We start from the raw sequence: 13,215 nt of genomic DNA on the forward strand, positions 1-13,215 counted from the left end.
TGTGCAGGTGTCAAGGCCGGGGGTGGGCTGCAGATGTGGCCTCTGTGAGGAGAGGCTGGGCATGCCTGGTGCAGGGCACAGCCAGCTCCAGTGGTGGACCCACTGCGGGGCATATGTGAGCCCCTCAGCCAAGGTGGTGGCACCTCAGAGAAAGCCTGTGTAAGGATGGGCAAAACACTGCCCAGGAGTGGGGGGGAAAAATGTGAGGAACAGCCCTGTGAGCCGAGAGGGGAGAAGGTGCAACAGGTACCCCACCAGGGATCCCCTGCAGCCCCATGAGACACCACACTGGAGCAGGGTGTCCCCCTGCAGCTCACAGAGAGGACTCTGCTGCACTTCCACACTGCAGCTGGAGGCCCCCAGCCGTGGAGGTGGATGTGTGCCTTGGAGAAAGCTGCAGCCTATGCAGAGGAGCCCAGACCAGAGCAGGTTTCTCTGCCAGAAACTATAGCCCCTGGAGGACCACACAGCAGCAGTTGTTCCTGATGGTCTGCAACCTGTACAGAGGATCTCCGTGCTGCAGCCAAGGGGGAAGTGTGCTTAGGAAGGAGCAGCAGAGTGGAGCTGTTATGGACTGACCACAGCCCCCACAGTGCCTGGTGGGGAAGAGGTAAAGGAGGCAGGAATGAAGGAGTACAGCTGAGCCTGAGAAAAAGGGGAGGTGAACAGGAAGGCGGTTTAGTTTTTGTTCTTGTTTCTCACCCTCCAACTCTAATTTTAATTGGTACTAAGTAAGTTTTCCACATGTTGAAGCTGTTTTGCCTGAGAGAGTAATGGGTAAATGATATCCCTGTCTTTATCTCAGCTCATGAGCTTTTTCTACTTATTTTCTGCCTCTGGTGTGGTGAGGAAGGGGCATCTGGCAGCCAGCCCACAACACCCACACACTTTCATCCCCATACCCAGGCCTGCATATTCACATATTGGGAACAACCATGTCATTCTAAGTCCAAATAAAATGACAGTTAACACTTTAACAGTGAGTACGTTTATTGAAGTGTTTGAAGTTCTGCACTCCACTGGACACAGTTCATAATTTAAAGGCAACAGAGCAAAACATCATGACAGGTTTCAACTGGAATAGTAAAAAACTCACATAATCATGTCACTTCAGAAGTACAGTTAAATTGTTCAATCATTTTGGTCTTCATCCCAGTCTTTCTTTCCTGATGGAGGTTTAGGGCCACCAGCTGGTTTTGCCATAATGATCTTGAAGATAATAGGGAAGTAGAAAAAAGTAAGGTTAGAATCAGACTCTTACCCCATTCTTACTTATAGCCATATGATGCTGTCAGCATTCACTAAATTCATGCAGGTTCCCTAATCTGAACCTAAACCAATGAATATTATTATCCTAGATATTCACACCTTAGTTATTTTTTCTCTTGAAAATGACAGAAGTTGAACTCTGATAAACAAAAAAAGGGCTTTTACCTTATTTTTGCATGCAAATTAAGACTTCAGTTAGTCTACCAAAAGTGAGTGCTTAAATAGGCTAACGAGTGACTGGTTTACAGGATGCATGCTACAGAGAGCAGAATTAGAGCTGTTGTTCTGAATTATTGAGTCTAAACATCAGACTTTAAAAGCATAAACTGCACTAGCCCAAGCACGTTAAAGGCTCATTTTCTGCACTTCCTATAGTGGCAAGTAGGGTAAAACTAAAACTGCACTTGTCATCCCTTCAATGACAATTTATATTTGTGCAAATTAATTTACTCCTAAAACTAAAACGTAGCAATCAGCACAAGTAAGACAGCAGTGTTAGGTGTTCTAAGGAAAGGCTTGATCTGCCATGTGCTTGTCAATATACTCACACATGCACTCACACATAGGTACCTCTCTGCTAGAGAAACAGAGCTTACTGCACACTATTTTTCAGGCTCATCTTTCCAGTCATCCTTATCCCAATGTCCTTGTTGCTTAGGGGCTTTTGGACCGCCTGCTGTTTTTGCCATAATAATCTACAGAATTTTTACATGCAAATACATTTTTGCTGAAGTTCCACAAAGTATTTAAAGTCAAGATTTTTATTTTAAGATTATAACCTCCATTCTTCCTAAATGTTGCATTTTCATGTAAAAACAATATATGAGAGGTTTTCTTGGGTTAAATCTCCTTCCTACAAGTTAGGATAACTTTCTAGATACAAGTATCAACTGTCAAATCTTAAGAAAAAAAGAAACATTAATAGCGCTCCTATGGAAGCAGCAACATTATAACATTCCAAATTATGAGCTCTTGAACTACTTCCTGGCTTTCAGAAATAAAGAAACCATATTTTCAAGCATCGTATTTTTATACCTTCCATTCCCAGAAGATTTTCATACTTTGCATTAATGTTCTGTACACTGAGTTAAAGGTTTCAGTTCAAATGCTAAATTACTTACAAGCTTACCTGATCTACCCTTAGGACAGTTACTGCTGCATTTGTAGCTAGCTTGATACCCCAGGATTTTCCAAGGTATGTATCTAATACACCAGCTTCCAACATATCCTTCACAGCAGCAGCTTCGGCCTATCAGACAGGGGGAAAAACATTATTCAAAACTTTCTCAGGCTTCTACCTAGCAAGCTATTAGGTTTCTCAAGGTTACAGGTTTAGAACAAGCTATCACTTCTGATCTCATCTTCTCTCTTCAGAAAACCTTCATTCCTAATCCATTAGCAGGAAGACAAAATAAGTAATTACTAAAGATTTACTCTCCATCACATTAGTTCAGCAGCTCACTTCACCTCCTACATAAGGCCACTATACTACATTGAATTTAACTGCTTACTGATGAAAAAAACCCACTTCAGTATTACAATTCTAAGTTATTCTTCTAGACTGTGCAACACAGAGCTTCAATGATTTAAATTAATCATAGAATCACAGAATGGTTTGGGTTGGAAGGGACGTTCAAAGATCACGTAGTTCCACCCCTCCTGCCATGGGCAGGGACACCTTCCACTAGACCAGGTTGCTCAAAGCCCCGTCCAACCTGCCCTTGAACACTGTCAGGGAGGAGGCAGCCACAGTTTCTCTGGGCAACCTGTTCCAGTGTCTCACCACCCTCACAGGAAAGAATTTCTTCCTTACATCTAATCTAAATCTACCCTCTGTCAGTTTAAAGCCATTACCCCTTGTCCTATAAATACTTCATACTGATAGAACCATTTTATAATATAACCCCGTACTGCAGAGCACCAAGCAATGGGAGAAATTATGTACCTCAATATCAAATCCAACATTTTTGTTCCCTTCCTGATGCACAGCATAAAGTTTGGAGATGACCTCATTAGCCTTTACTCCAGAGTTTTCTGCCAGTGCTCGAGGAATGGCTTCAAATGCCTCAGCAAATTTCTTGATGGCATATTGGTCGAGCCCAGGACAAGTCTAAAAGAAAGTTGGAAACCACATCAGCATTTCAAAAACCGTAAGATAGGTATTTTCCCCCACATTTTTAACTGATTTATATGCATTAATACACATATGTATTTTTGGTATAAAACAATATGTATTTTTTTTTGTAAGTCACACACATATTTAAGTACATATATGTGTGTCTATAAAAGACAAAAAGCCCGTTTGCTGTACCTCTCCGTAAGATGTGATCTGCTTGGCTAATTCAATCTCTGTTGCACCACCTCCAGGAACAAGACGTTTATCCTGTGAACAGACCAGCCCAAAATAAAAAGTTTAGCTTAAAGCATCATATCATTTTTTAGATATATATACTCTATCAAGAAGAACACAATAGAACTTTAGCCCACACATTTACTAAGAATCCGCTTCAGAACAAACATGCATTATAAGAGAAATGTACCAGAATTTACTCATTTGTTCCAAATGTCTTTGAAGAAAAATAACTTATTTTGTAAAAAGGAAAATAATAATGCAGTATGTTTTGTCTTGGGTTTTTGGGTGGGTTTTTGTCTGTTTGGTTTCCTGCATGATATTTCCCAACATGGTAATGGAAAAAGATGAGGAAATCTTGGAGTTCTATTAATAGTAAGCAAAGAGCTAAAATTACCTTTTAAAAAAAAAAAATCTACTCTACACTAAGTTTAATATGTCAACAGGTATCACAAAGTATTGGGTGGTTTTGTATTGTGTAACCCACAAAGTATTGGGTGGGTTTTTTTAAAATTAAATTTAAATTAAGTATATCCTTTGGCAAAACCAGCATCCACTTAAGAACTCCCAGTCTTTCAAACAGGAAAGTAATCATCATAAATCAGAAGTTAGGATGACTCCTGGAGACAATAATAAATGCACAGTCTATGGATGTTTCTGTACTCTAAATCAATGTGTATGTGTTGGTATGTACAGCACATGAAATGTCAAACAAAAGTTTAACATTTTTTGCATGCCACCTTCCAAGTAAATACAAACAATTTCTTTTGTATTAAAAAAAAAGGAAAGAATAATATTCAAGTCCACAAAAGCTGCTCAGAAGATAACTCTGACGAACTGAGTTCTTCCATCTGTAAAAGTGTATCTGTAGTATGTGGAAAAAGCGTGTCTCGTCACCAATGAACTAAAAATTTACTTTGCAACCAGTCAGTTCCTCCTGATCCCCGGTGACAAACAAAACTATCTAGTTTTTCTTCTGTGCTTGGTTTCCAAGGAACATTACAAAACATTTAGGGAAACAACAAATAGATGACTGCCATTAGAAAGTGGTAAAACTAATCTACCTTCAAGAACTCACCTCATTACTGGAAAATTGAGTGCAGTACATGCTGAGCACCATCTTTCATGTACACTGTATTCACAAGGACGTCAGCAGCAACCTTATCTACCCAGTTCTCTACACCTCCCTAATACACAGCCTTCTCTACACCTCAAGAAGGCTCCTAAGCCGATAATGTAAGTATCTGCTATAGCCTTTGTAGCAAATGAGCACAAAGCAAGCACAAGTCTTGCCTCAAACTGATTCATCGATCAGTGTTTATAATGGTAATGTTCTAACTACTTACTCTTGTGAGTACTTTGAAAGTATTTACACCATCATCCACTGCTCTCTCTATGTCATCCATCAGATTGTCTGTAGATCCACGAATGAGTATAGTGGAAATGGCACCATCCTCCTTTGCTGTTCAGACAGAAATGTGCATTACTAAATTAAGTTTGTTAGATGTAAAACACGTATGAACATCGTACTTCTAGAACAGTAGCATTAGGAGTTCTACAGAACACACATACCATGCTTAAACACAACAACTTGTGTATCCCCAACCTCCGTTAAATATACACTATCGCAGTGACCCATTTCTTCTAGAGTAGGGGGAGTCTGGAAAGAAAAACAAGAGTTAGGAGGTGAATCCCCTCATCAGTTCCCTCCCTGCTGCTCCCTGTTTGAAAAGTCCATACCAGTCTGGGTAGGGCTGTTGCACCAACAGTTTTGCACAGTCTTCTCAGATCCCACTTTGAGTTCAACCTTTAAAAACAAGTTTCCAGAACAAATGTGAACACATATGAATAAGCATTCTCTTAACTTGGCAGCATTTTGTAAACTAATGACATCTATCAAAATTTACTGCATCAAGTTAAATCCACTCATCTATTTTTAGATATAATTATCTATTTAGATATATCTATTTAGATAGAATTATCTATTTTCAGGGATGCTACGCAAAGGCCATTTTCTAAGAATTTAAAAACAAGTAAGTAGTTCAAATACATGGTCAAATTTTATCTTCTAGTGCATAAGACTTGAAGTGATCTTTACAACGCTTGTATGATAATCCTTTGTTATGCAAGATTACAGAATCATGCTCCATTTCCAGAAGTTCAAACTTTTTGGACACCACTAATAAACTTATAGTTTTCAACAAAGGACCACTTATTAGTGTGAGACTTGAGAGCTGCTGCTAGCAATTTGACCTTATGTTGTGTAGAATTTCAAGGACATACAAGCGTGCTTTATCTAAGGCCCACAAAACTGACAGAAAGATATTAAGAATTAGTTCTTCCATCCATCAATACATTAGTGATGCACAGAGGCATCTCTCACCACTGCTAAAGCATCACATGAGAACTGTGACCAGATGGAACCATTATGGTATAGTCTTACATGCCTTTGAGGCCACATCCCTTTTTACTAGATCCACAAATCTTGATTTCAGTTGTACTATAAAGGCACTTCAACCAGAACAACAGTACCATGTACACAAGTTACTCCCCAATGAGCTGTCATGCAGAGGTGAAATACTATCAAGAAACGTAACATATGAAACAACCAAATTACAGCTCAGGTTTTGATCCACTAGAAAACCAAATAGTCTGCAATATTTTGTTTCTAATTCGTTGGAGAGGCAACAGACAATATGGCAAGTACATTTCATAAACCTGGTAGATAAATGTTTTATGATTTTCTAGTACTTACCTGACTAACATAAGATTGTATTTGTTGGCATAATGAAGTGCCATGTCTGCCACTTTGCCACCTGTTACTACTACGTTTGCACCACTATCAGCAATAGCTTTGACTTGCAAATCCATGAGATTTTCTTCTCCCTTACTGAAATTCATCAGTTCTTCAGCATTCTTTATAAGTACGGTGCCCTAGTAAAACACATACATCGTTATCAATTCAGCATTAGCCACATGCCTAAGAGTTTTTGACAAACCATTTTGTCTCCCAACCTATCCATAAACCTTAAGTCATCCTGTTTTATAATACTGCCACGCTTCCAAGGCAACGGGGTAAAACAAGTCAAAAAAGGGCAATTCTAGCATTTCTAGACAACCTTGAGGTTCAGACATTCTATCATGTAGTTTGGCTTAAATAACCCACAAAACCAACAACTCCCCAACTCCAAAAACTCTATAAAGCAAAATTAGGTTCAGACTTTTTCTATGAACTTTTTTAAACTAGTGAACTCAATATTAACAAAAATATCTCAATCACCAAGTGCAAAGAATATTTATAGTTAAGTCTAAAAATAAGAGCACATGAACATAAATAGATATCTAACAACTTATTTTGAGCTTCTACATACCTTAGTTTCAGTTATCATACCATCAAAAGGGCAGGAATACACAGCTATTTTTGCATCTTTGACAGAAGTAACATCTCCTTCAGTTTCTTTTTTAAAAACCATGCCATGCAATACTGAGGAAGCAGAGATACCAGCACCCTGAAAGGAAATAAACGGAACGGGGGAAAGTCGTATTATTGATCATTTATTGTCAGAAAGCTGCACTACCCTTTACGAAAAGCAGTCGTTACATTTATTTGGATGTAGCAACCTAAGTTTTCATTGCAGCATAAAGAAATTAGACTTAAGCTGACTTAGCAACATCAAACATTGTCTTACAGGTTCCCATTTTAAAATTAGTTGGTGGTCCAGGTTAAGGCCTGTGACATTCATCTTCTGTGCTCAACTTGTTGTTTTTATTAACAGGGAAAAGACACAGGGGAAATTCATACTAGATATAAACTTGTTCCAGTCCTACATGCTATACTGAGGGACAACAAAAAGCACGCAAGAATAGACCACTACATTTCCTCCAGCCTGCACCTTAGCCTAATCTTGTGATTGCTTCTACAACAATGACACAATCAACATCCCTGTGTATAATTAAGGTAATGTATCTGGTTTAGTGTAAACTTTCAGTATTAATGATTTTTGTTTCTGAAAGCTGCTACTGGGCACTAAAAAAGGATTAGTGCCAAACCAAAATTTATTATGCATGCCACAACACAAGAGATTAGAATAGAAAAGGCACTTGCAAAATTCAAAGACCTAAAAATTAACTTTCATTAAACTGTTTACCTTAATAATACAGTAAAGCTAACTACTTCCAACTTACCACAATTTTGCATACTCTGATATTATCAACGTTGAAATGACCAGAATCAGGAAGAATAGAAACTGTTTGGTGGAGAAAAAAAAAAGAAAAAAAGAATGAATTTGTATTGCTTGATGAATAAAGTAGAACACTGACACCACAAATAATGCCTGGAGTTTTTCTGAAGTACAAAAATTCAGTGGTTTGAGATGCCTGCCTAAATTTAAGGCAATTATAATCTGCTAATAACCTGCATCAAGACAAACAGAAATTTTGTTTTTACAACGTAGTAATCAGAAAGCAACATCTATTCAGGCAGCTTAGTTAATGAAGTCTGAATATCCATTTACACATGCACATTCAAGAGTGGAGTCTGACCCAGAATATTTTGAGAAAACACTTAAACTAGACATGAAAGTTTTTTCTTGGAAATCTAAAGGGAGAAAACAACACAACTACAGTCTTGTTTCCATTGTTCTGTGGCTGAGATTAGTAACAGCTTATCTGAAGTGTAATACATCTTCCTAATGATAAAAAAGAGGAAGACGGGTTTCTGCCTTAAAAAGACTAGAAAGCTATTTCTATAAACGTTTAGTAGAAAACACAGACCTTTTCTGAGCCTCAATGCCAATAAAGACTTTGACACGAGACAGGTTATACTCATTTCAGAGGTTAGAGCATTCTATCCAATTCAACCTGATTAACCATTACCTTTTATCTTACATGAAGACATTAGTAATGATCATAAACAAACCTACTCAAGGTTTTTAGATGCATGCACACATCTGTTCTTGTCTACTTACCACAGGCCTGAGCAATAAGCTTCGCCAAAAAATGTTCGTTGCCATATTGTTTGCTCATCACTGAAGTGTGCAACAAAGATGCCACTTCTTCAACATCTCGAAGGTTCTTTGCAGAACAGCACACCAAGTCTGGAAGAATTTCTAGGGCTTTCTTGCAAGCCTTCTCATATCCTTCAATCACCTGTGCAACAAACAATAAATACTCACTACACCACTTCACTATGCATCCATACTGCTTCTATCTCCTTTTCAAAGGGCCATAAAACATTAACAAATGCAAAAGCTTACAAGGCAAGCAAGCAGTCACAAGCAGCAAAACATATACCATTGTTCTTCATATCTCTCTATCTAAAGAATTAGTTCAGAAGCAAGAAGACAGTTCACAATACTACGACCCCATAATACTGACCAACGACAATCTGAATTAAAGCTATGTGAATTGTAGTAACAATGTAACTTGCCTCTGAGACTGATAACCCCATCCTCAGAAGGTCTTCTGCTAACTCCAGAAGAACTCCAGCAAAAACAAGGACAAAGTTTGTTCCATCTCCAACTTCTTGCTCTTGCATGTGGGAAGCCATCACAAGCATTTTTGCAGCAGGATGCTGGACCTTTTAAAGAAGTTACACATCTTCGTTACTAACATCCCACCTAGACTACAGCTCCAGGTTTTTCTGTGCATCCAGTATAAGCTCTCTTATTTCAAATTGTATCTAAATATACTGAGAATGCACAAAATTGGGAAAACAAAGCAGCATGGATTATCTGAATTGGGTAACTTCCCTAATAAGCAAAAGTACAAACATATATCAAAAAAACAGAATCAGAGAACTGAACATTCCCACTACAACATGAATTAGACATCCTTGATATTGGTTCTGTGCTATTTTTACAATATGCAGTGGCTTCACAATCAAGCCCTGCAACAGGAAAACAGCCTGAAGTTTAGCCCTTCAAGCTGAATTCATGTGTAACATGCAAAGTAGACATCTCAATTACGGTTTAATGCTAGTGTTTTTTTCTGCTTAAAGATTGCATTGTTTCCCCTTTCTTTCAAAGAAATACAATAAAAACACTGTATTCTTGAATATAATTAGAGCAGCTGTCATTTTATCTCAGCAAGTAACAGGCAATACTCATTAGATTAAGTAACTAGTCTGCAGATTATTTTTCAAAAACAGAACTGAGACTTCCACAGTTATTCTACTTATACCAAACACTAACACAATGCATTAAGGAAATCCTTAACACTTACACTATTTCTATGAGTAAGGGTAGAACTCAGTAAAATATTATTTGTGTTGTGATAAAAATAGGAAGTTGATAGTAAGAGAAAAAGTTGGGACAGGTCAGTCTTTCCACACTTATACTGTATTCACAGGAGGATGATGCTATATCCTCAGCTTCTTAAATCCAATTAACATATTCTAAGCAGACAGGAGAATATGGCAACCACCAACACTGAGAGATTAACACAACAGCTATTTCATTCAGAGTTTTCCACACACTGTTTCGTCTAGACACACCCTCTTCTAAATCTACACTGGTTTTGCAGAAAAAAAGTAGGCAGTTATTAAGCATCACTGCAACTACTTAATGCTGTTTTACAAAAGAGTTCTACTCCTCACGGTGGATATAACCCATTGACTTTACTGAAATCCAGTGAAAAATGTACATGATTTACAAAATTACATATGCAAATCATCTGGTAGGGTGACATGTATTTCCTTATTAACATTCAGAACCATAGCAGCCCATGAACAGAAACACTAGTTCTCAACTGACATCTTCTGAAGCAAGAAAACTTACTTCCAGCTCTCTCAAGATAGTAGCAGCATCATTTGTAACAAAAAGCTTCTCCAGATGATTGATAACCATTTTGTTCATTCCTAATAGGGGAAAAAAAAACATTTTAAAAAATCATTCATTAGGCAAACATAATTTTATACACAGATATGGTTTCATAACTTTCAGATATATATATTAAAATGTTAGCCCTATTTATAATTTAAGAACCTAAAAGATTTTTGTGAAATAACGCTTGAGTGTGTTACATTAAGGAGAAATCAATAATTTCTGAATAAGCAGTCTTCTCTTCAGAAATATTAGTACATCATTTAACTAATTGATACCGTAGAACACTTTGTGTTTTGGTGTATCTGACCAGACATGGTATGGTCATGTTCATTATGACTATCTACCAAGTTACTGTCTTTAATTTCTGTAGGTCTTCCATATAGCAGTACGACTGCAAAGAAGACACAGTAACTGGTAAAAAAACTTGGCAAAGGCAGGTACATTGTGCATAACTTAAGAGCTAACCAAACAAAGTCTGACCTGTATAGCCATAAAAACTATATTTAGAATTCTAGAACAAGCCCAATGTGTTTCCTCAAGAAACAAACAAGTGCTTCTTCGTCAAGCTAGGTTTAGCCTTCAAACATAATATTCTGCTCAAAAACACTACAATAATTTTAGTATTTATTTACCATTTGGTCCATAAGCTGTACGGGTGGTTTGAGCAAGTTCTTTGCATGCCTGGATGTTCCTATAGACAGCTTCTTCTAGTCCTGAATAATGCTAAAAAGAAAAATGTTCTGCTCAGAATTAGGCTAACAACAAAGAAAGGAAGGAATGACTAGTAGGAACTAGTAATTTCTCATCAAAACAGTAATAATCTTCTGAGTCCATGAAAGTTTTTGATTAATTTAGATTTGGTACTTCACTTAAAGCTTAAACGTAAACTAAACCTTACCCAAAGAGTGAGAAAAGAACTAGGCAGCTCAGCAGGCACAATAAGCTTCTGAACAGACAATTTGAACAGTGACTCAATTTTCAGTGCAGTTTGCATCCCTTAAGTCTTCCAAAAAAGTCAGTGGCATGCCAAAGGGAAATAGAAAATACCAGACTGGAGAGGGGCAGGGGTTTTGTAAGCACACGTTTTTGCACATACTTCTTTATTCACAACTCTGCCTTCCACAAAAACCATTTAAATCAGTTCTATGTTCAAACGTGCGGTTTGAAAATTCAGAAGCAGAATGATTCATTAAGATACCTGTTTGAAAAGATGATCAGCCTGGCTTCAGTTTGGAAGCCTCAAGAAAAGGAGGATCCCCAGAAAGGGCCTCAAGAGGAAAGAGCACGGTAAAATGCATGTTCTGGCCCATAGGAAAAGGGAGAAAGGTACTCTCTAATAATATTTACTCTCTAAATACAAAACAAACATCTCAGAATGCCAGCTGCCTCCTTGTTTTGTAGAAGGCAGCTCTTGCTATTCTGGCCTTAAATTCTCTATTAGAGACCCAGCATCTAGGCCGCTTTGTTTCCCTGCTCTCCCCCTGCCCTTGACATGTGCCATTCTTTGTCTGCAAGGAAGATTCTTAAAAGAAAAATAGTGGGCTTTTTGAGTTGCTAACTTCACCTTCCTTTCTGCTAAGTAGCAGCAACCAGAAATTTTTTTTATCTTTCCCTGCAATAAAAAAAAAAAAAAGCCCTGCTTGCTTTCCGTCCACTTTTTCAAAGAAAGCTTCTGCTTTATCAGGCACAGTCTTTGACTACTACTAGAACCTAAATTACGTTAACCCTAAATACAATGAAAATGGATCAATGGAAAAGAAATACATGAAAAACATTACACTACAGCAGTGGCAAAGTACTTTCCTTAGGGGCACAGTAACAGAAAAAGGGTCACAAAAAGCGTCACGGAACGTACAGAACAAGCGGAACACTCCTGAACTCCCTCTATAGGGCCCGGTTGAATTTTGCTGACCACCACCTATGAAAGAGCTCTCGCCACAACACGCCCTCCCGGCAGCGCTGTCACAGCGAAGGCGCGGGGAGCGCGGCCGCCCCGTGGGCAGGCAGGCAGCCCGGCCCGGCCCCGCCACGCGGCGGGACCCCGCCCAGCACCCTCGGGGCGGCGAGACGCGGGGGCAGCCCTCCGGTCACGGGGGCAGGGGGGATGCCGGTCCCGGCGGAGCTTTCTGGAAGGCCGCGCGCGCCAAGCGCCGCCCCGTGCCCGCGCGCTCAGCGGCGGCGGCGCGGGGCAGATCCCGTCCCGCAACGGCCGCCGGGTGGGACCCAAAGCCGGGGGGCGGGGAGCGCGAGGCCCCCACCCCGCCGGCCGCGTGGAGCCGCCGGGCCCGCGGCCTTCCAGAACCTTCCCCGCGCCGCCACGCGGAGACCTCCCTCCCCACCCTTCCCCCAACGCCCATCCCGAGGGAGCAGCGCCTCGCCCGCGCCGCCCTCACCTTCGCTCCCTCCTTGAGCATCTGGGCGAAGCCCGGGGCCTTGGGGACGTGCAGCGCCATCTCCGCTCCGCTCCGCTCGGGCCAGGGGCGGCGGCGCGCGGGGGACGACGGGAGGGGAGCGGCGCGCAGGCGCGAAGCAGCGGCCGGGCAGGCAGGAGGAGTTGCGCCCAGGGCAGGTCGATGGGGGGGGTGGGGGCCGCAGGCGCGATGCTGCTGCCGGGCAGGCAGGAGGAGTTGCGCCCAGGACAGGTCGATGGCGGGGCGGGGGCCGCAGGCGCGGCGGTGGGGCCCGGGGCGCGCCTCCTGCTCCTCCGCAGAAGTGGCGGTGGGTGGCGCTCAAGGATACGGCTTCCAGCTCCGGCGGGGACTGCGCTCCTCC

The 13,215-nt window shown here is 40.6% G+C and overlaps 1 protein-coding gene across 3 annotated transcripts; it reads right to left on the minus strand.

Moving 5' to 3' along the window:
• Positions 1-972: 972 nt before the first annotated feature.
• CCT8 (chaperonin containing TCP1 subunit 8) lies at positions 973-12,964 on the minus strand. 3 transcript variants are annotated; one of them, XM_074814074.1, is made up of 16 exons: positions 12,837-12,964; positions 11,076-11,166; positions 10,396-10,475; positions 9,048-9,197; positions 8,587-8,767; positions 7,805-7,866; positions 6,991-7,128; positions 6,375-6,553; positions 5,360-5,426; positions 5,192-5,279; positions 4,966-5,081; positions 3,581-3,652; positions 3,215-3,379; positions 2,399-2,518; positions 1,866-1,964; positions 973-1,209 (listed from the first exon to the last, which is right to left on the minus strand). In XM_074814074.1, exons 1-15 carry the CDS (start codon positions 12,894-12,896, stop codon positions 1,872-1,874), a joined length of 1,662 nt encoding a protein of 553 aa, XP_074670175.1. In that variant the 5' UTR covers positions 12,897-12,964; the 3' UTR covers positions 973-1,209; positions 1,866-1,871. The 3 variants fall into 3 exon arrangements, with proteins under 3 accessions (XP_074670175.1, XP_074670166.1, XP_074670178.1); XM_074814065.1 differs by having other exon boundaries at positions 1,840-1,964; XM_074814077.1 differs by lacking the exon at positions 1,866-1,964.
• Positions 12,965-13,215: the final 251 nt, after the last annotated feature.

Source organism: Strix aluco, chromosome 2, assembly GCF_031877795.1.
Source record: "Strix aluco isolate bStrAlu1 chromosome 2, bStrAlu1.hap1, whole genome shotgun sequence".
NCBI lineage: Eukaryota > Metazoa > Chordata > Aves > Strigiformes > Strigidae > Strix > Strix aluco.